The sequence below is a fragment of the Miscanthus floridulus genome, chromosome 8 (genome assembly GCF_019320115.1).
Source record: "Miscanthus floridulus cultivar M001 chromosome 8, ASM1932011v1, whole genome shotgun sequence".
NCBI classification, from domain to species: domain Eukaryota; kingdom Viridiplantae; phylum Streptophyta; class Magnoliopsida; order Poales; family Poaceae; genus Miscanthus; species Miscanthus floridulus.
In genome coordinates, this window is record NC_089587.1 from 29589895 (window position 1) to 29609425 (window position 19531).

At 42.1% G+C, this 19531-nt stretch overlaps 3 protein-coding genes and 1 pseudogene across 4 annotated transcripts; 3 read left to right on the plus strand and 1 right to left on the minus strand.

The window, feature by feature from the left end:
• Positions 1-76: 76 nt before the first annotated feature.
• Positions 77-1101, minus strand: LOC136468782 (syntaxin-125-like). The gene has a single exon (XM_066467226.1). The coding sequence runs from the start codon at positions 1099-1101 to the stop codon at positions 628-630; it is 474 nt and encodes a 157-aa protein (XP_066323323.1). The 3' UTR covers positions 77-627.
• LOC136468783 (ABC transporter A family member 10-like) lies at positions 1100-19479 on the plus strand (annotated as a pseudogene).
• Positions 3296-7945, plus strand: LOC136476077 (sterol 3-beta-glucosyltransferase UGT80B1-like). Of its 2 annotated transcripts, XM_066473754.1 has the most exons (15): positions 3296-3469; positions 3645-3716; positions 3796-3889; positions 3980-4140; positions 4434-4504; positions 4673-4754; positions 5260-5361; positions 5456-5511; positions 5730-5764; positions 5861-6071; positions 6676-6897; positions 6971-7030; positions 7139-7178; positions 7430-7651; positions 7776-7945. In XM_066473754.1, the coding sequence occupies exons 1-15, from the start codon at positions 3386-3388 to the stop codon at positions 7836-7838; spliced, it is 1575 nt and encodes a 524-aa protein (XP_066329851.1). In that variant the 5' UTR covers positions 3296-3385; the 3' UTR covers positions 7839-7945. The 2 variants fall into 2 exon arrangements, with proteins under 2 accessions (XP_066329851.1, XP_066329852.1); XM_066473755.1 differs by lacking the exon at positions 6676-6897.
• Positions 8826-9236, plus strand: LOC136475340 (uncharacterized). Its single transcript, XM_066472875.1, has one exon. The coding sequence runs from the start codon at positions 8826-8828 to the stop codon at positions 9234-9236; it is 411 nt and encodes a 136-aa protein (XP_066328972.1).
• Positions 19480-19531: the final 52 nt, after the last annotated feature.

A 19531-nucleotide genomic window follows, 5' to 3' on the forward strand; every position in this document is an offset into this window, starting at 1 on the left:
GAGTTTCATAAGAGAGGTGTTTGGAATGCAGGAACGGGAAAGTAAATATTGAATTGGAAATGAATGTCAAAGTATCTTCTAACCTTGAAATGACACAGACTAAACACTACTAATCGTATGGTCCATGAATTTATTGGAAAAAAAATGAAGCAGCCTAGAAGAATCTCACGGCTCATGGACCAAATGCATTACGTGGGGGCCACTGAAAAGGCAGGTGCTCATCTCTGTCGCAAGCGTTTGCCTCGGGCTTCCACGAAAAATTTGAGTTGGAGTAGATGTTCTGGTTCCCGTGTTTTGTGAAGGCCACTCCGCCTTTCCTCCGAAACGGTAGGATTCATTCCTTTGATCCAAACAGCTTGTGACGTCAGCCAACTAAAGGAATCGCTTTCCTGTGAAATTCCTATGAGAAACCTCTATTCCAAACAGGCCCTCAGGCATTTTTTTTTTTGCCACGTCGGTACCACTATGCCGGCTCAAACGAATAATAAACAAGCAACAATTCCAATGTAACCAACACTGTTTCTCTAGCTAGAACGATCAGCAATCTCCACCGCAATCCAAGTTCTACGGTAGCACAAGACGAAGAGGAAATCGATCGACGGCGGATGCCCGCGAAACGCCGACGATCTACCGTCTCAAGCTGAGGAGGTGGAGGTTGACGAGGACGGGAAGCACGACGACGCCCACAAGCACAGCGCCGGCGACGACGGCGACGCACGCCCACTTGCGCCCGCTCCTCTGGTACTCCCTTGCGGCCTCGAGCTCGACGGCGCCGCGGAGCACGAAGGAGCTGGCCCGCGCCACGTGGCTCTCGATGTCGTTCAGCTGGTGGCCCTGCGCCTCCACCAGCGCCGCCATGTCCAGGAACACCTGGTGCAGCTCCCTCAGGCTGCGCTCCAGCTCCACCACCGCGTCGTGCCGCTCCTGGATCTCCGACACCGTGTCCAGCACCTGCCCGCGCCCCGCCGCCGCGGCCGCCTGCTCTTGAATCGCCTTCTGCAGGAACGTCTCGCTTTGCCCCGACGCGATCAGCGCCTCCACCGTCCCCTCCGCCGCCTCCTCCCCCGTCACCGTGTAGTACCGCCGCGCCACCGTCTCCATGTACTCCGCCGCCATCCGCGTCCGCAGGCCCTGCACTCAGTTTCAGTTCAGAGACACGCGCGTCGCCGCTTTAGATCCACGACTCGCCGTGACCGAGGAAAAGAGCGAGCCGGCTACCTACCTGGAAGTCGTCCATGAGGTCCTTGAGCTTCTTGCCGAGCCCGGTGACGACGGAGGTGCGGGTGCGGTCGGTGGAGGACCCCGGCCCGCAGCCGGGGAGCCTGCGGCTGGCGGCGTTGGCGCGGTCGAGCGCCTCCAGCCTGGCCTTCACGGCCTTGGCGCGGCGGAGCACCTGGTCGACGTCGGCGTCCATGCGGGCGCGGAGGGCCTTGACGGCGCGGGCGTCGTGCGCGGTCTTGCTCTCCTCGTGCGCCGACTGCAGCCGCCGGTGCAGCGCCTCCAGCCCGCGCAGGTCCTCCTTCACGCCCTCCACGTCCTCGAAGAACCGGTCCAGGCACGCGGCCGCCTCCGCCTCGATGCCGCCTCCGCCGGACTCCAGGTCGTCCAGCACCACCTGATGCTTCAGGTCGGCGTACTTCTTGAACGAGGCCGACGTGAAGAGGTCATTCATCTTGAAAATGAAGCGGCAGGGCTACTGGATGCTAACGAAGCACGGCGCGAGCAAGACGACGATGATGGCCGCAGCTGGCTGTGTGCGAGCTTCGAGCTTCAATGGCCGCTTCTAATTGATTGCCAACTGTGACACCGGCAGGGCAGGCACCGAGCCACCAATGCACGCAGCAGCAAGGGCAACAAAAATGTCGCGAGTAACTTCCGGAGCGAGATGTCTTGTTTCTTTGCAATGGCGCAGAGGGAGGGAGGGAAGGACGCCAATTGGCGGGGCAAGAAGGAGTCCACAATTCCCGTCGATTCCTAGAAGAGCTGGCATCCAGCAGACGAAATGGACGTGCCCACGCCGCGTCCCGTACTCTGTTCTGTCTCTCCACTCCACGTTCGAGTTCCAACATGTGTGGTGTGCACGCTGCTTCCACGGGCGATCGCCGATCGAATCTGTGGGTTTTTAGCGATGCGCGTGTTAGACGATGATGTTGTTTGTTTGTTCTTTCTGGCCGCTTGATATATTTTTCAAACCATCGTGGAGACATGCATGGCCCGCATGGGCAAGTGACTTAATCACCAAATACCTCTAATCTCTGCAGACCACAGAGGATGATTAACCGAACAAGCCACACTTTCTACTTTAAGAATTCCATTTCACTATCCTGCAGATAAATTTCAATTTCTGTATGTGTACTTAGTCCCTTACACAAAAAATTGGCTCCTTCAACCCGATATAAATTATTTGATGAATTTCCAAGATTTACCCAAGAATATTTTTTTGTCTTCTCTTGTCTTGTATAAGGTGTGTTTAGTTTATGTTTTGCGGACTGACAAAATATTTATCTAAGTGCATAACAAAAGTTATGTATTTAAAAAAGCCAAAGCATCTTATAATTAAAATGGATGGAATATATTTTTTGCCATCATACTCGTTTTACCTTTGATATTCAAAAAACTATAAGAACAATTCATTATAAATTCTTAAAGTATTCTTTAATATTGTTTATAATTTCACTTGAGGCAATTTCACCAAGTTTACATACTTTGGGAAGTGAAACGATGTAGAACACACAAATGCTTGTGTTGTGAAGTGCTGTAAAGGTTGTTGAATTCATTCCATAAATAATGGGAAATAGAACAATGTACGTAGGGGTATTTTGGTTTTATATTTTTGTGTCAAGGCAACAGTAAGTAATCTATCAACACATACGCTCAATATGTTTTCATTTCTCTCTGATTAATATGGTACTTATTTGCTTTGAGCTTCTCATGTTAGCAAAATCTCTCATAGTTGCGAGAGAAGGGAGTGTAAGGAGAGGTGGGAGATGTGCGCCTAGCCGCCTAGTCCACCTATAGGCGTGGAAGGAAAATAGAATAGTGCATGTCTATAGGCGTGGAAGGAAAATAGAATAGTGCATGTCTATTGTTTAAGGGCAATGACTCCTTGTATTTTTCGCAGCAGTAGTAAAGATTGTTGTTATTGTGTAATGCGTGATTTTTTTTCACCTTCTATATTTCACTCAAGCATTTGCAGTTTTGCACACGGCTCAGCAAAAGGCCAATTAAGGTTTTTGGTTGGGTTTTTTATTTAATGAAAAAAAATCAAATTCGGCTGAAAGGTGAACCGGCCCATCAGTAGCCCACAGACAGCGCTCGCCTGCGGCCTATCCGCGTCAGCCCGCCGGCGAGGCACGTACGAGACCCCCAAATTCGCGAGGCGACGATGGCAGGCCGCGCCGGCGGCGGCCGCCGGCCTCGCGCCGTCTTCATGGCCTTCGGCACTCAAGGCGACGTCTTCCCCATCGCAGTATGCTTCTCTTCCTTCACCTCCCCCTCTCGCAGCTGACTTCTGGAGACGATTTTGCTTCCTTTTGCTCCACCTGTTACTGAGCCGTCAGGATACATCGGGATTAAGCTCATGGACTCGATTTAGTTTGGAGGGCTGTGCTTTCAATTTGATTCCATCCGTATTCGTTCTGTAGGCGCTTGCTGCAGCTTTCGCGCGTGGCCATCAGGAGTATGCTGTGGTGTTCATCACTCATTCCGCGCACCGGGTAAGAAGGCTTGCTAAAGGGGAACAGTTTTCATACTCAGGTTTACTTCATGTGCCATAATGTAATGAACTTGGTGCAGAGTTTGTCAGCACATCTAGCGGCCAGCAATGTCAGATACATGCCTGTGTCAAGCCCGCCTGTCCTCGCTGCCGAACAGGTAGAGAATATCTCAAGTAAGTGCCACTGCCAGGAGGCTAATTGAATCACATGTGGTCCAGTTATTTCCTGGAAAAAACGATTATTCATGCAACTATCTTTCTTAGGCGATTCTATTCAATCAAATCATGAGCGTGAGTCCTTTTCAATGCGGAAAAAAGCCATTCAGATGGAGCACAGGAAAGAATGCGTGTCTTCTTTTGAAGAAGTTTTTGGAAACGATCCAAGCATCAGTGGGGATTTTATTGTGATCAATTTCTTTGCTTTGGTAAGTAACTAAGTAATATCTTTGTTCATGTATAAGTTAGAACTTGGTTTTATTATTTTCTTCAAAATATTCTGTTCAGTTATTAAAAGTGGTGGTAATGACATGAAAACCCTGATTCACAACACATACTGAAAATTGAAATCATGGATTTTATCACACATGACAGAGGACATATCCACGATATTTTTAACCAATCAGTTCTATATTTAGGAAATCAGAATCATTTCTAATAACCTAATTCAGCAACAAAATGCTTTTTATGCTATCATAATATGGGTCATCTCATGATTTAGGAAGGTTGGCACCTCGCAGAACTATTCCAAGTAAAGTGTGTCATTGCTGCTCCCTATTTTGTTCCATATAGGTACTTGGGCTATATTGATTTCGATTTCACATATGCATTTTAAATTATTTCATTAGGGGGTTATCTAATCTTCTACAGTATTACTCTATTAGATATGTATCAGTAATTTTAGTGTGTTTATGCTTCATTTTCAATAATTTAATATTCTAGCACTTGTTTTTTTTTCAGTGCTCCTACATCATTTGAACGTCAATTTAAACAAAATTTTCCTCTACTGTACAAGTACTTCCAAGAAGCTCCTGCAAACACGGTACAGAATAATGCCTCATAACAATGTTTTCTCTCTCAAATCTTCTTTGTCATTGGATTTATCAGTTTCGGATTGGCAAACAAATCTTTTTAAGTTGCTACTCTATTTAACTTATCACATGGTGTGCAGATAAATTGGGTCGTCTTCTAGAGACATAGTCTCATGACTATTACCATTTTATGTATTTCACACAGTGCCCATTATTATTATTATATAAGAGGAAACAATAGAGCACTTCATTCTGTAGACACCAAGCCCTGTAGAGCAGTTGGGATATCTGTTAGATCCTTGAGGCTGAACACTTTTACCATTCTATGTAATTATCAGGTTTGCCATAGTGCCATACACCATACTTATGCTATGTGATTTTTATTCTATCTCTACCTCTGTGACACAGACATTGCAGATTCTCATATGTTAGCATCTGAAATGTATGAGAAATGTTGTATGCCTCTTAAGCATTGAGGGGGGAAAATGCTACATTAATGTTGTAAAGTAATGGTAGGTCTGCTGGACTGACATTATCGACTGGATGTGGGCACTCTTCACGGAAAGTTGGGGATCATGGAGAAATGATTGTCTGAATCTTAGCCCTATTCCTTTCACAGTGGGTATTATCTATAATTGTTTTTGTTTGTATGTTTGCAGTTCTGTTTAAGCTGTTGGAACATTACTGAGGTCAGGTTTTCTGATAACTGCAGGATCCAATAACCAATCTTCCTTTGTGGCATGTGCGAGAGGAGTCACCTTTATTACTGTTAGTATCATGCCTTTAATATATGAAGCCTATGCCTTATATGAGAACAATCAAGTTAATACACCTTCATATTCTATATTCTGTGAGCTAGTGCTTTGACAACGGGAAACTTAGGAAATGAAATATTGTGATTGATTGATGGTACTTAATTGTACAATGATAAACCACCCTTGTATTAGTTTATACTGGATAAATGATTATTAGTTTTGTTTTTCCAGGTATGGTTTCAGCAAAGAAATTGTGGAGTGCCCAGGTGAGCTCTGGTGCCCCCACATCTTTTTAAAATCATTTTAGATGTTTATATTTCTTCAAATTTCATGTGCCTATACTTTACATAACATCATGGTAGGATATTGGCCATTCAATGCTCATGCCTGTGGCTTTTGGTTTCTTCCTATGGCTTGGCAATTTTCTTGTGACAAATGCATGGAGTTGTCTGGAAATACCAATTCTTCATCTGGCGGTATGTTGTGTGCAAACCATTTTTCCCTGGAACACTTCCTCACAAGGAATGCTTATTCATCAAGACCTATATTTGTAGGATTAAGTTCCATTGGTAGGTGTGTTTCTCATCCAATATTACTCGCATTGTTATTTTTACTCTTTCTATCCTGGTGCTTGTGCATTGCAATGGATCTCCAACAAATATTGAAATTATGTCTCTACTCATCGAGCTATTCATCGTTCACAAATATTATTTTTTAACCTTGAAGCTACATAGATTTTCTGACCTATCATTAATCCATAACCTCAAAGAAATTCAGTACAGCTGTGCACAAAGGATTCACTGAGCATACACATACGCATGAACAAATCAATGCACAAAAGTCCTCGGAGTTAAGGCATAGTAGAACTTTAGAACTAACCACCACCACCACCAACTAATCTTTTTAAGTAGTGTATATCAGAGTATGTAGATCATAGAACCTAAGTTGATCAGCTCTCATTGCCTTATTTTGCTCTAAATGTAGCTGTTAGTAGAAAGTTATGGACATGGCTTTGCACTTTGCAAAACATTCTACGTTCTAGGTCTAGCTTCATTTTACATATCTATGTTCTATGTTTTTAGGAGTTTTTTTTTTCCTCTTGTCATTCCAAATCTTCTTAGAAATTTCCTAGATTTTTTTTTCTTACATATTTTCTTTTATGACCAATCTGGTACAGAATGGGCTTTCTTAGAAATCCAAAAGCATTTTTAATGGTGCTTAAGGCTGCCATAGAGTCATCAGACTATAGATTCATCCTTTTTTCATCTGGATACAAGCCATTGGATTCTGCAATCCAATCCATTGCTTCATCAGAAAATGAATCAAGAGGCGTGGAGTCACCTTCTCTTGGTGGTGACAGCACTCTCCTTTTTAATGGCCGTCTTTTCTGCTTTTTAGGGTGAGTACTAGATTGATGTTATATGCTTGTCCTGCCATGTGGAATTGGTTGTGAGTAATATTACAATTTTCAGATCAATACCGTACAGTTGGCTTTTTCCTAGATGTGCAGCTGCTATTCACCATGCTGGCAGGTAAGAGAGCACTCAATTTTTCTCTCATTGGCAAGTGTCTGATTCATAATCTTGCATGATACTGGTACTTCCGCAAACGATTTTATGTTTTTACTGCTTTGATAACAGTGGATCTACAGCTGCAGCATTACTTGCTGGAATCCCTCAGGTGACAGCACTTTCTATAGCTTCATCATGTTTGAGGCTGTCTTTCTGCTGCTCTTTTCTTGTCCTTTACTAAACTTGTGATACTTGGATGTGTAAGAAGCATCAAGCCTAGTAATTCTATAACAAAAAATTGAAGTTCTGATGCTGATTCAAACAAATACGTCATCTTCAAGATTCTGCATTTTCTTGACCATTTAATGATATAGCTACCTGCTTTGGGATGGACCCATTGTACTAATTCTTTTCATGCAGGTAACATGTCCTTTCCTGCTGGACCAATTTTACTGGGCAGAGAGGCTACATTGGTTAGGAGTGGCGCCTGAACCCCTACAAAGACAAAATCTAGTCCCAGATAATGATGATGCCTTGAGCATCCACAATGCTGCCGATGTGCTAGTTGGAGCTATCAGATCAGCTTTATCACCGGAAATCAAAACTCAGGCGGCCAGAATTGCTGATAGGCTTTCTTTTGAGGTGCGTTGTCTCGATGGAACTCTACAATCATTGTATCAAGGGCATAGCCATATAGACCAATGCTTATTATTTTCAAAAAAAGATTGAAAACTTACTACTTTTCACTTTGTTATATTGTGCACAGGATGGGATTGGAGAAGCCCTCAGGATCTTGAAGGAGAGAGTGTTGACTCAGAACAAAACCTGAGCCATGATATCTGTGTGGCAGTAGAAATCAGGACCAGAAACATCTAAAATTACTGATCATAATACTCTTAGAAAACAATGCACGCAATTATTGTGTCAGTTTTTGTGTGTGTTTGTGTGTTGGGGTTGAGGGGTGCGGGGTGCGGGGTGGGGGTGGGGGATTGAGTTGCTTTGTTTCTTGATTGGAAGACGGAATAAAAGGCTGATGCCTCGCCAATAGAGATTGTAAAAAGAAAAAAAAAGCAATTCTCAATTCCGGAAGAGAGAAACAATTTTAACTTTGACCACCTGTATAGGGGAAAAAAGTATTAATCAAATACGTATCGTTATATTGATTATGAAATATATTTTCATAGTAAAACTATTTGGAGACATAAATATTGATATATTTTTTTCTATAAAATAAGTCAAACTTAAGAAAATTGCATTGTTTTTGGGCCAGAGGGAGTAGTAGCATAATTGGCAACATATTGTTTTATCTCGTCAGGTAAAGTGACCCAAACTGAGATATTTTCCATCCTTACATATCACAAACAAAAACATAATAAATACTGATTTGAGCAATATGTCTGTTAGAAGCTGCAGTCAAATTTTTTTGGCCTTTTAAAGCTTCAAACTATTACTTTAAAATAGCTGAATTTTGGAAAGGTTCGAAACAGAATGGTTCAGTTAGCACTCAAGAGTCAATGGCTGGGCAAGTTGGAACATGCAGAGCTAGCAAACCACTCTCCAGTCTTGGCTCCACCACCAGCTCCATGCAGCTCTTTCACAGGCAGAGCAAGCAAACTACTCCACGCACGAAAAAGCACGGCAAATCTGGCTTCGGTGGCTTGCCGCTATAAATTCATAAAATCCAGCGCGCTCCAACGCCGCAGGATTCAGCCATTCACCATCTAAGGAGCCAGCACACCACACCTGACCGAGTGACCGCTCAGCTCAGAGTCAGAGAAAACACTTCTGGGATTCCACTCCAGAAATTAAAGCAAGCATGCCGCGCCACCTCGCGCTCCACGCGATCGCCGCCGCGCTGCCAGCGGCGTCAGGGCCAGGCAGCCACCTCGGCCCCGCGGTGGCCGCCGCGGCAGCTTTCCTGGCCGTGTGCGCGCTGGCGCTGGCGCTGTGCGCGTCGCACTCGTCGCCGGGGCCAGCTGGGCGGCTACGGCGCGCCCTGGCCAGCGTGAGCCGGCGGCGGACAGAGCCGGTCATCGCGGCCATGCACCAGGTGCAGCCCGGCGGCGGGGAGGCGTCGCCGTGCGTCTGGCAGAAGGGCATCCTCATGGGCGGCAAGTGCCAGCTCCCCGACTTCTCCGGCGTCATCAACTACGACCCCGCCGGCAACCTCATCGCGCCCGCCCGGCCTGGCCGCGCCGTGCCCGCCGCCATTGGGCTTGGCTGGTGAAAGACTGAAGAGGATTGATCGATCAAGCAGTATATTATAGGAGTTCAAAAAATTCGTGTGTCCATTTCTGTTTGGAGGTCGAATTTCAATGGTCCTGATATTTTGCACTCATTGGTGGCTAATAACTAAAGTTGCCACCTAAAAATCAGTTTGGCACATCTGGTGTGCCAACATGTACGTGTTGCACTGCTCCGTAATAAAGAAAAAGTTTGGTAAACCGACATTGTTCACCCATCAAACTTCTTAACTGGGATTATCAATATATAAAATGTTACGTAGGTTGATAACACATGATTGACGTTGCTAGATTAATCACGTATGGAAAATCCTTTCATATTATACAATACAACTTGATCTATAGTACTAACTCCATTCCAAATTATAATTCGTTTGATTTTTTTGGCCCCAAGTTTGACCACTCATCTTATTCAAAAATTCGTGCAAAATATCACTTCTTTTGTTGTGGCTTGCTTTATTAACAAAAGTTCTTCAATAATGACTTTAATTTTTTACTATGTTTGCACAAATTTTTTGAATAAGACGAGTGGTCAAACTTAGGGTCAAAAAAAGTCAAACGAATTATAATTTGGAACAGAGGGAGTATGTATTTATACAAGTTGCATGTTAAATGTCGTATTCGAGATCATGCCAATGTCCTAAAAATGACTTATATTTAGGATAAGAGACAATGCGAAGAGAATGTTCTCTTATTTTACGACAAATGCATGAATAACATACCAAGGTTCAATCTTGCTCTCACCAGTCACCTTAGATGACAATTCCCTGCACTGACGCTACTTTGAATTTCGACTCTTTTTCAATCTGCGGTTCCATGAACAATACACCAAGACCACTCATCATGACACTAAATTTCGACTCGTTTATTTCGCTCCCAATCCGCAGAGGCGCGCCTGCAAGACGAACTGCTGTCTGATCTCGTTCCCGCTGCTCCTCTGCTCCGTCATCGGCGGCCTACAGATCGCCATCAACCACGCATCGTCGTCGCAGGGAGAGGGAGCTGCGAGTCCTGCTACCCATCTCGACTGCAGCTGCAGCAATGTCAGCGTAGACGAGAACGCGATGGGAGGCATAGAATGCCCAGACGAGTGCCCGTTGCCTCGCGCGCCCAAAGAGCCCCCTGTCCTCAAGATCCCATTTCTCAAGTACCGGGCGGTTCAAGACGGGCTCTTCCTGTTCACTGATCTCCCAGATGCGTCGTGCACGGTCAATGGGTCTTGTGCGGCAACATTCCTTGTCACTGGCGGCAACCACTCTTTTGTAGAAAGTAAGTCTTTTTTGCTGTCCAATTGTTCATTCTGACAGAGTGCAGTGCAGTGCTAGCTTTCTGTGAGTGGTTTCTGAAATAGCATTTTTCTCCTTGCAGGTGTGATGGATAACATTTTCCCTGCTCATAGTTCTTCAGTGAACTTGTCGGCAGATGTTTCTGCGTTGTCTGATTTTGTTCTGGTAGGCTGCTTCATTCTTTGAGTTCTCTGTGTATGATCCTTATTGGCAGGGCATTTTGTGATGTTTGAATATCTGCAGGAAGATTATGGAGGATCTTTTCTTCAGAACAAGTGCTTCCCTAACTTGACACTTTCTTATCCAGTTCAACATGGCAATCGTACCGTGAGTCAAGGTAACTATTATCCCACTGACGATAAAAATTTCGGTTCAACTAAATAAAAGGTTGCAGTGCCAATGGCTTCAGCTGTTGCTGACACTGGTAAAGATATTTGGGATTAGTACGGTCTTTTAGCACATGGCAAAAAAAATAAATAAATCCACAAGCAATTCTCCTGTCTTACTATTTAGCAATGTTACTACATTTTGCCTATTACTCATGCTTACCGGAACTCTTGGAGTAGATGTACAATGCACAGAAGGATTAGTGCTCTGGCGTGACAGTTCAAGGCTAATTAATGATGAATTATATGGAGGTTATTACCAAGGGAATAATAACCATAAGATCGACGCAATTGCTGCAGGTCATATTTTGAATCTTTGTGCTGTCAATCAGTTATTCTAACTACTGCTCATTGGCATCTAATATGTGGTTCATCTACGTGACGCAGCCAGTGGTAGACCTAGGATTTTACCTCTGGGTATGCACCGCAAAAAAAATTCTAATACAATTCGGTAAACCATTTACAATTCGGTAAAACCATATTATAATTCATTAAAACCGATTACATTAAATAACATAATAAGATTTAAATTCAAATATTAAGCTACGAACGACGCCAAATCTTGATATAAATTGTTCAAATGAAATACAAATACTTCAAAATATAGCAACAGGAGAGACTTACAATATTACTTGTTTATCCGCCGCTTTCTCAATGACATGAATGTCTCAATTATATCATCTTCATCAACTTGTAAGAAAATATCCCGCTCAATAAATATGACTAGACAATCATCCAAAACAGTATCACCTATCCTATTCCTAGTCTTTGTTTTCACTATAACCAATGCAGCAAATACCCTTTCAACACTCGCAGTTGCCACCGGTAAAAGCAATATCAATTTGAGAAGCAAGTACACCATATCATACACTTTGTGCCTCTTTGTTTCAATAAGCTTAACTGAGAGATCAACAATGTTGTCTAGACCTTGGAAGCTAGCATGTTGTCGCATGTCATCAATATAATTATCAAGTTGCAATTCAAGTTTTAACAAATCATTGTTGAAGAAGTCCTTAGGATAAAATTCAGCCAATCTATATACCTTCCGTGCATCAAAAGAAGCAAAGGAGTTGAAAGGACTGAAGGCTGCCATACAAGAGAGTAGCTCCATATTGATCTCATCAAGTCGATTATCAAGCTCTTGACTAATTTGATCAATAACACCAATGTATACTTCTCTTCTGAAATTGTCATCATTTGTTTGGTTTCGGGCATGGACATACCGCGCTGATTTTCCATAAGGCATATAAGCATCATCCATAGCAGGAACTTCAACACCATGTTTAATACAAAAAGAAGTGACCTTCTGAAGAAAATTATCCCAACCATCAGACCTCAACTCCTGCATTCTGCTCTTTGCCACATTAACAAGTGAGATTGCATTAAGAATATCTTGATCCCTTCTCTGTAAGCACTCGGATAACTCATTTGTGTATCCAAGAATAACATACATTAAGTGCACAAAAAAAACAAACTCAAAGGTTTCAAATGCTCCAAGCACAAAATGTATCTTTGTCCAATCTTCCTTATATGCAATATCAGCACCAAGTTCAATGAGCACATCATGGATTGAGGAATATATAGTGATGATGCTACATATCGTTTTGTAATGAGAGCCCCACCGAGTGTCACCAGGCCTAGGCAAATCTCTTGATTTAATCCCCTCCCTGTTTCAAGCTCACCACACTCTAGTGCTTTCTTAACATTCTCAAGCATTGCATTTTGAAGCATATCGTGACGCTTGCAAGAAACCCCAACAATGTTCAACAAGATAGATACTTGATCAAAAAAAGTCTTGCAGTCAGTATTTCCTTTGGCAGCAGTGACAAGAACTAGTTGGAGTTGATGTGCAAAGCAATGAATATAATAAGCAGAAGATGATTCTTTCACAGTGTTTTCCTAAACGCTAAACGGTAAACAGTCGGTCACTTATCATTTAGCCATTATTCGGGCAAAACGTCACATTAAACGGGCTAAACGGCCAATTAAACGGGGTAAACGGGTGATTAAACGGAAACGGCGCACCACCGTGTAGCGTTTACATGGTGTTTAAACGGGCTAAACGACCGTTTAGACGAACAGAGTTCTTTCATGATTAAAGTTTTGAGCCCTTTAATTTCTCCTTTCATATTGCTAGCCCCGTCGTAACCTTGGCCTCTAATCTGCTGCAGACTCAATCCATTAATAACAAGTAAACCTTCAATTGCTTTCTTAAGTGACAAAGAGGTAGTATCATCTACATGAACAACTCCAATGAAGTGCTCACATGGCCTTCCAAGTTTATCAACATAACGTAAGCAAAGAGCTAGTTGTTCTTTATGTGATATATCACTAGACTCATCAGCTAGAATTGCATAGGGCTCATCACCAAGTTCCCTAATTATTTTCTTTCTGGTTTCTATGGCACAACAATGAATAATTTCCTTTTGTATGTTTGGGCTAGTCAAAGTGCAATTACCTGGTGCATTGTTCAAGACATACTTGTTCACTTCTTCACTATTTCCTGTAAGAAACTTCAAAAGTTCAATGAAGTTGCCTCTATTGCTAGACTCTTCACTTTCATCATGTCCACGGAATGCCAATCCTTGATGCAAAAGAAACTTGATACATCTAAGTGAATATGTCAATCTTTTCTTGTAAAGACGAAGCTCCTCCTCACTCCACTTGTCAATGTGATAATCAATTGCAACCTTGGGATTAATAAAACCAATGTACCTCTCTTGAGCTGCTTTATGTGCCCTAGAACCACAATATTTAAGAAGTGTTGTGTTTCCTATATTCCAATTATTCTATCCATCAACCACAAAAGTATTTGACCCACTGCTCTTCTTGAACAAGTAGCATATGAAGCAAAATGCAGAATCCTTCTTGACACTATATTCAAGCCACTCATAATTATACAACCATTATATACTGAATCGACGAGGTAGACCTCCAATTTCGGTATGGAAAATCATGTATATAAAGTTTGCAAGCACCTTTAGTAATATATGCTCTACGGATTGCATCTTGATCATTAACATGATAATTTTCAATGGGTAGCCTTTCACCTGGATCATATGGAAGGCGATTGATGTCATACACTGGCGGCTTTGATGCGGGGGGTGGCGGTGATGCTAGCGGGGGCGAGGGCAAAGGATCTGCAATTTCTTCAACTTGTACTCTATCTTCTTCTTGATTGTGCTCTTCCACAATACTTTGATCCGGAGCCGGAGGTGGGTCAGGGTTCAAAGCAACAGCAGCCGCCTTCTTTGCTGCATTCTGAAAAAGCGATCGAATGTCTCCATTTCTCTTCATAATTCAACTATTCAAGAGTTCTGAAAATTTAAAAAAAAACTCACCAATTAGCAAAACTAATGAACGGACGCCTGGAACTGAGGAAGGATGGAGACTGGAGAACTGGAGATGGACGGGGAGGAACGAGGATCACCTGTCACCTGATCGCCGATCGGCTGCCTGGTGTCGCAATGCCGATCCACGAAGGCCGAAGGGCAATGGCGGCGTCCGCGACAGGCTCGCGGCGAGAACGCTCCGCGGCCGCGAGCGGAGTCTGGCGATCCGACTCCCTGCCGAGTCCCGGCCTCCCTGGACAGTTCGACGTCTGCCGATCCAACTCCCCCTGCGAGCTGGGCCGGCCCATCGAGCACGAGCGCGCATTTACGCCGCACTCACGTACTACGAACGTCGAACGGACGCCGCACTCACGTACTATGAACAGGACAACTTGTTTTTTTTTTCATTTTTTCTATTATGTTTGACTGACGGGTGGGCCACAGGGTGGTCGGTCGACCACCCAGACCACCCACTGGATCCGCCACTGGACGCAGCATATGATTTCTTAAGTTCTGATCAGGGCAACTTCAACCTGATCATCTCATACAACTCCACAAACTATGGTTTTTATGATGAATCAGAACAATCTGTCCCTGTGCTTAATAATCCAGCAGGTCCAGTGCAAAAAGCTAATTCGGATCAAGTCCCACGATTAGCTAATATGGTATCGCTTTTCCTAGTTCAGATAAATAATAGTATATCTCTTTGCAAAACTTCTCTTTAGTTTCTTTCATTGGAACCCCTCTGTTCTTTAAACATTTTGTTCATTCCCATATGCATGTCATTCTTCATTTTCTTTTATAGTGACTTCGTTCATGCACTACTACTCTCTTTGTTGTCAAACTATTTGTGGCACCCTTTCATCATTGTTTTACACTTTATAGAGTTCCAATTTTCAGGCCTCAAATGCATACCTTTATTTAAGGGATAATGGTCTCAAGATGTCATTTGAATTTGTTAAAGACATGCCTAGAGCAGCTATACCAGCTGTACACAATGACCGGTTTGATCTGGGTCCATATATAGGGCAGCTACCTTTTGTGTGGACTATGGAGCTTCTTTTTCCGGTATGACATGCCTTTGTATAGATTCTTTTTGTATAGCCAATATGAATTGGATGATCTGATATGTTTTGGTGTCACTATAAGAAGCATATAAATGTGGTTACATTGTTAATATTTTCATATCTCGTGAACCGGTTAGTTGGTTCCGCAGGTAATTTTGACAAACCTTGTATATGAGAGACAAAATAAGCTAAGGATAATGATGAAGATGCATGGTCTTGGAGATTTACCGTATTGGACTATATCCTATTGCTATTTTCTACTATTGTCGCTGCATTATGTGCTGTCCTTCATGCTATTTGGTTCTGCCCTTGGTAAGATACATTACTTTTAATACTAGGAATGTACTTTATAATAATCAAAATGAAACATAAGATGAACTTATAGTGGTTCTGATATCATGAGGGAATTGATGCAAGCACCAATATAATTGCAGTTAGATCTTGGCTTTTCTTTATACGAAATTATTTTACTTTTTATGCTAATTTTAATGAAAGGGAAAGAAGCCTCATGGTACTATTATAATTGGAAGCAAACCTAATGATACTTCAATTTCTATGTTCAGGTTTAACATTCTTCCGCCAGAACAACTATGGCGTGCAGTTTGTATTCTGTTTTGCTTACATGAATTTGCAAATTTCATTTGCATTTCTTATGACAACATACTTCTCTAGTGTGAGGACAGCTACCGGTACGCTTCTGTTAATGTGTGCATTATATCCATTTTATCAGATAATGTGGAGTATCTGTTGTTCTGTACTGAACTACTGATTATCTGGCATCTCTTCATGCAGTGACAGGATATTTGTACATATTTGTGTCTGGCCTTTTGTCACAATTTATATTCAGATCCTATGTTGAAGATGCTAGCTTCTCAAGTATGTACAAAGTTCAGTAGCTATATCTTAATGAAGTCGATATGTACGATGTTAGTGATCTTCTTTTTTATGTAAGCTTTTTTCGTTATTTCTAATAAGTTGCTTGGAAATTTTGTGTTTTCTCATTTCAAGGAAGCTGGATCACACTTATGGAACTTTTACCTGCATTTTCCTTATACCGCATTGTCTATGAATTCTCACGATTTGAACGGCATGGAAATTATATGGCCTCCTCGGGGATTCAATGGACTGATATGACTAATCCAGAAAATGGATTGGCAGGTGTACTTATCATTATGGTACTAGAATGGTTCGTATTCCTTTTATTTACATTATATTTGGATCGTTTTCATTCCTTCAAAGACGGAATGAGAAAAGCAGCAGTATTTGTTCGCTCCCGCATAAATGGGAACCATGTTGAAACTGCTCAGCAGCAGAACATACAACTTCAGGAGTTCAGAGCTTCCGTTGAAATGGAGAGAACAGATGTCATCAGAGAGGTGTGCTCTGCTCTATTCTTGGGTACACTCCAATCAGTTACATACAGCTCCAGGAGTCTTTTTTTTCTTTGTTTTTTTAGAAAGAGCTTCAGGTGTCTGTTGAGATAATTAATGAGGAGTTTGAACTCAACAATGTACTACCTAAAAAGTTACACCTAACATTATTTTCATGTTAGTGGTTATTAAAGTAACTTTAGGAAGCAGAAAATACTAGAACTCATTAAAATACCAGATGTGTTAAAAAAATAGGACTTGCTAAAATTCTTGAATTTTAGCAAGTCCCATATTTTTTAACACGCTGGTATTTTAATGATTTCTAGAATTTTAGCAAGTCCCATTTTTTTAACACACCTGGTATTTTAATTAGTTCTAGTATTTTCTGCTATTGCATATATTTTATACTGAAATTGCAACTTTAGTTCGTTACAATTTATATAGGCATAATTTGCAATTTTTGGTTCTAAAAATAAAAAGCCCTTTAGACAAAACCAAAAACTCAACAAAATCTGATCTTTGTTGGCATAAAGACAATTAATAATTTATAATTGTTTCTATAGCCAGACAAGGACAAAAAATTGATATATTATGATACAGAGGCAAATAACAAATTACAAAATAATAATTTATTTGTACTAGTTGGTTGTACAAATAGTGTGCCTGAAACCATCTTAAATCAGCCACCTCACCTGAAATATAGGAGAAATGAAAAAATATATTAAAATACCAGATCGATCTTGAAATATAGAATCGGATTAATCTATATTCAAAGTCACTTGTGAAGTAGTGCATATCAATTTATCATTTTCACCTTTCTTTTCAGAGAGAGACAGTTGAACAGATATCAAAAGAATCTCGGAGAAGCTATTCAGTCATATGCGACAATCTTGAGAAAGTGTACCGTTGGAAAAGATGGAAATGCAGATAAAATTGCAGTTAGAGGGATATCCATTTCTATGTCACGTGGTCAGTGTTTTGGCGTTCTTGGTCCAAATGGTGCGGGAAAGACCACTCTTATTAACATGGTAAGTTCAAATATAGATTTGGATACAATAGGTTATGGTATGTAAGTATAGGTCATTCTCTCTATTTAGAGAAGGTGGTTAATGACTGCAATTATGTGTTCCTTAAAAAATCTAAGAAAAAAAGTTTGGGTGCTCGTGTAGTAATAAAACTGAACTCCAGAGTTTGCCTCCTATATATATTTTAGCTTTTGCAAATATCCATCGGTTATACTGATTATCATGTTTTGAGTACTCTTAACCTGTCAACAGCTGACCGGATTTTGTAAACCTACCGCTGGCACCGCATACATTGAAGGGATGGACATATGCTTCGACATGGACCAAATATATACAGGAATTGGTGTTTGTCCACAGGATGAGTAAACTACTCTGTCTCACTCAGATGTTTCTGAACCAGTTTTTCAGGTTAGCTTATTTAGTTGCGAACTTGTGATGACTTTCCTCTTTCCTGGATGACCTGATGCAGCTTGCTATGGGAAAACCTGACTGGTCGCGAGCATTTGTTGTTCTATGGCAGGCTTAAGAGATTAAAGGGTGCAGCATTAGCTGAGGTATTGTTTGACCTGACTGCTCTAATATTGTGCTGGGTTATTTTGATGTTTCTGTTTCTGTCAATATTGATCACTTGAAGTACTATCAAGAGTAGATGAATGGAATTAAAATACTAGTCACTGTAGTCTGTAGGGTTATTTCCAGGCAAGAATCATCTGTTGTTTATGTGCTCTACTACTCTTGTACAAATCATTCAAGCTGATCAATCCAATAAAAATTTATCTGGTTGCAAAATAAACCAAATCATTGCACAGTTGAATCTACTAAAAGCATCATAGGATGATCGCTTACTTCCAGGCCATTGAACAATCTTTGAGAAGTATGCACTTGCTTGCCGGTGGTGTTCCTGATAAACTCGTCGGAAAGTACAGTGGTGGTATGAAACGTCGTCTCAGTGTTGCTATCTCTCTAATTGGTGATCCTAAGGTATTTTTTATTGATCAACTGAAATCATGATTTAAGGAACACCTGATATTCGTGCACATATAAGTATAAATAAATAAATAAATATGTTTGTGGAGTGCTTTTATAGGTTGTTTATATGGATGAACCAAGCTCTGGTTTGGATCCATCATCAAGGAAAAACTTGTGGAAGGCTTTGAAGTCTGCGAAACAGGATAGGACAATAATTCTCACAAGTACAGTATTTGACTTCACCTGTCATCATGAGATTGACAATCAGATGGTGAAAACATTGCTTGAATCTTTCTATTTTCAGCGCACTCGATGGAAGAGGCTGATGTTTTGTGCGACCGGATTGGAATCATCGCAAAATGGTAGCTTGCAGTGCATTGGGAGCTCCAAAGAGGTACACTACACACTTGATCGATCAATTTTTCAGACAGTATCAGCCAGTGATCCGGAATTCTGACATGGCCATCCTATTTCTTGATTGTGTTTCCAGCTGAAAGACTGCAGGTACGGAGGCTCATGTGTGCTGACAGTAACAACTCCGACCGGCGAGGAGGAGGAGGAGATCGAGAGGCTGGTCCAGTCCATCTCGCCCGCGGCCAACAGGGTGTACCGCGTCTCGGGAACGCAGAAGTTCGAGCTGCCGAAGCAGGGTATGAAGATCTCCGTGGTTTTCGGGGCCATGGAGCAGGCGAAGAGCAGCCTGCACATCCTTGCCTGGGGCCTGGCTGATACGACGCTGGAAGACGTCTTCGTCAGAGTGCCAAGCAGAGTGACATGTCCACTGTGACCTGATGACTGATCCGACCCTGGTGTGGTGCATATATATGCGGTATGCGCTGTTTGA

What these genes read in the sequence shown, in the direction of transcription:
- LOC136468782 (XM_066467226.1), bottom strand. Translation starts at nt 1,101, where the DNA reads ATGGAGACGGTGGCGCGGCGGTACTACACGGTGACGGGGGAGGAGGCG.
- LOC136476077 (XM_066473754.1), top strand. Translation starts at nt 3,386, where the DNA reads ATGGCAGGCCGCGCCGGCGGCGGCCGCCGGCCTCGCGCCGTCTTCATG. An exon ending in TTAGCCCTATTCCTTTCACA is followed by an intron (nt 5,362 to 5,455) that starts GTGGGTATTATC and finishes TGATAACTGCAG; the next exon opens with GATCCAATAACCAATCTTCC. An exon ending in AGAAATTGTGGAGTGCCCAG is followed by an intron (nt 5,765 to 5,860) that starts GTGAGCTCTGGT and finishes ACATCATGGTAG; the next exon opens with GATATTGGCCATTCAATGCT.
- LOC136475340 (XM_066472875.1), top strand. Translation starts at nt 8,826, where the DNA reads ATGCCGCGCCACCTCGCGCTCCACGCGATCGCCGCCGCGCTGCCAGCG.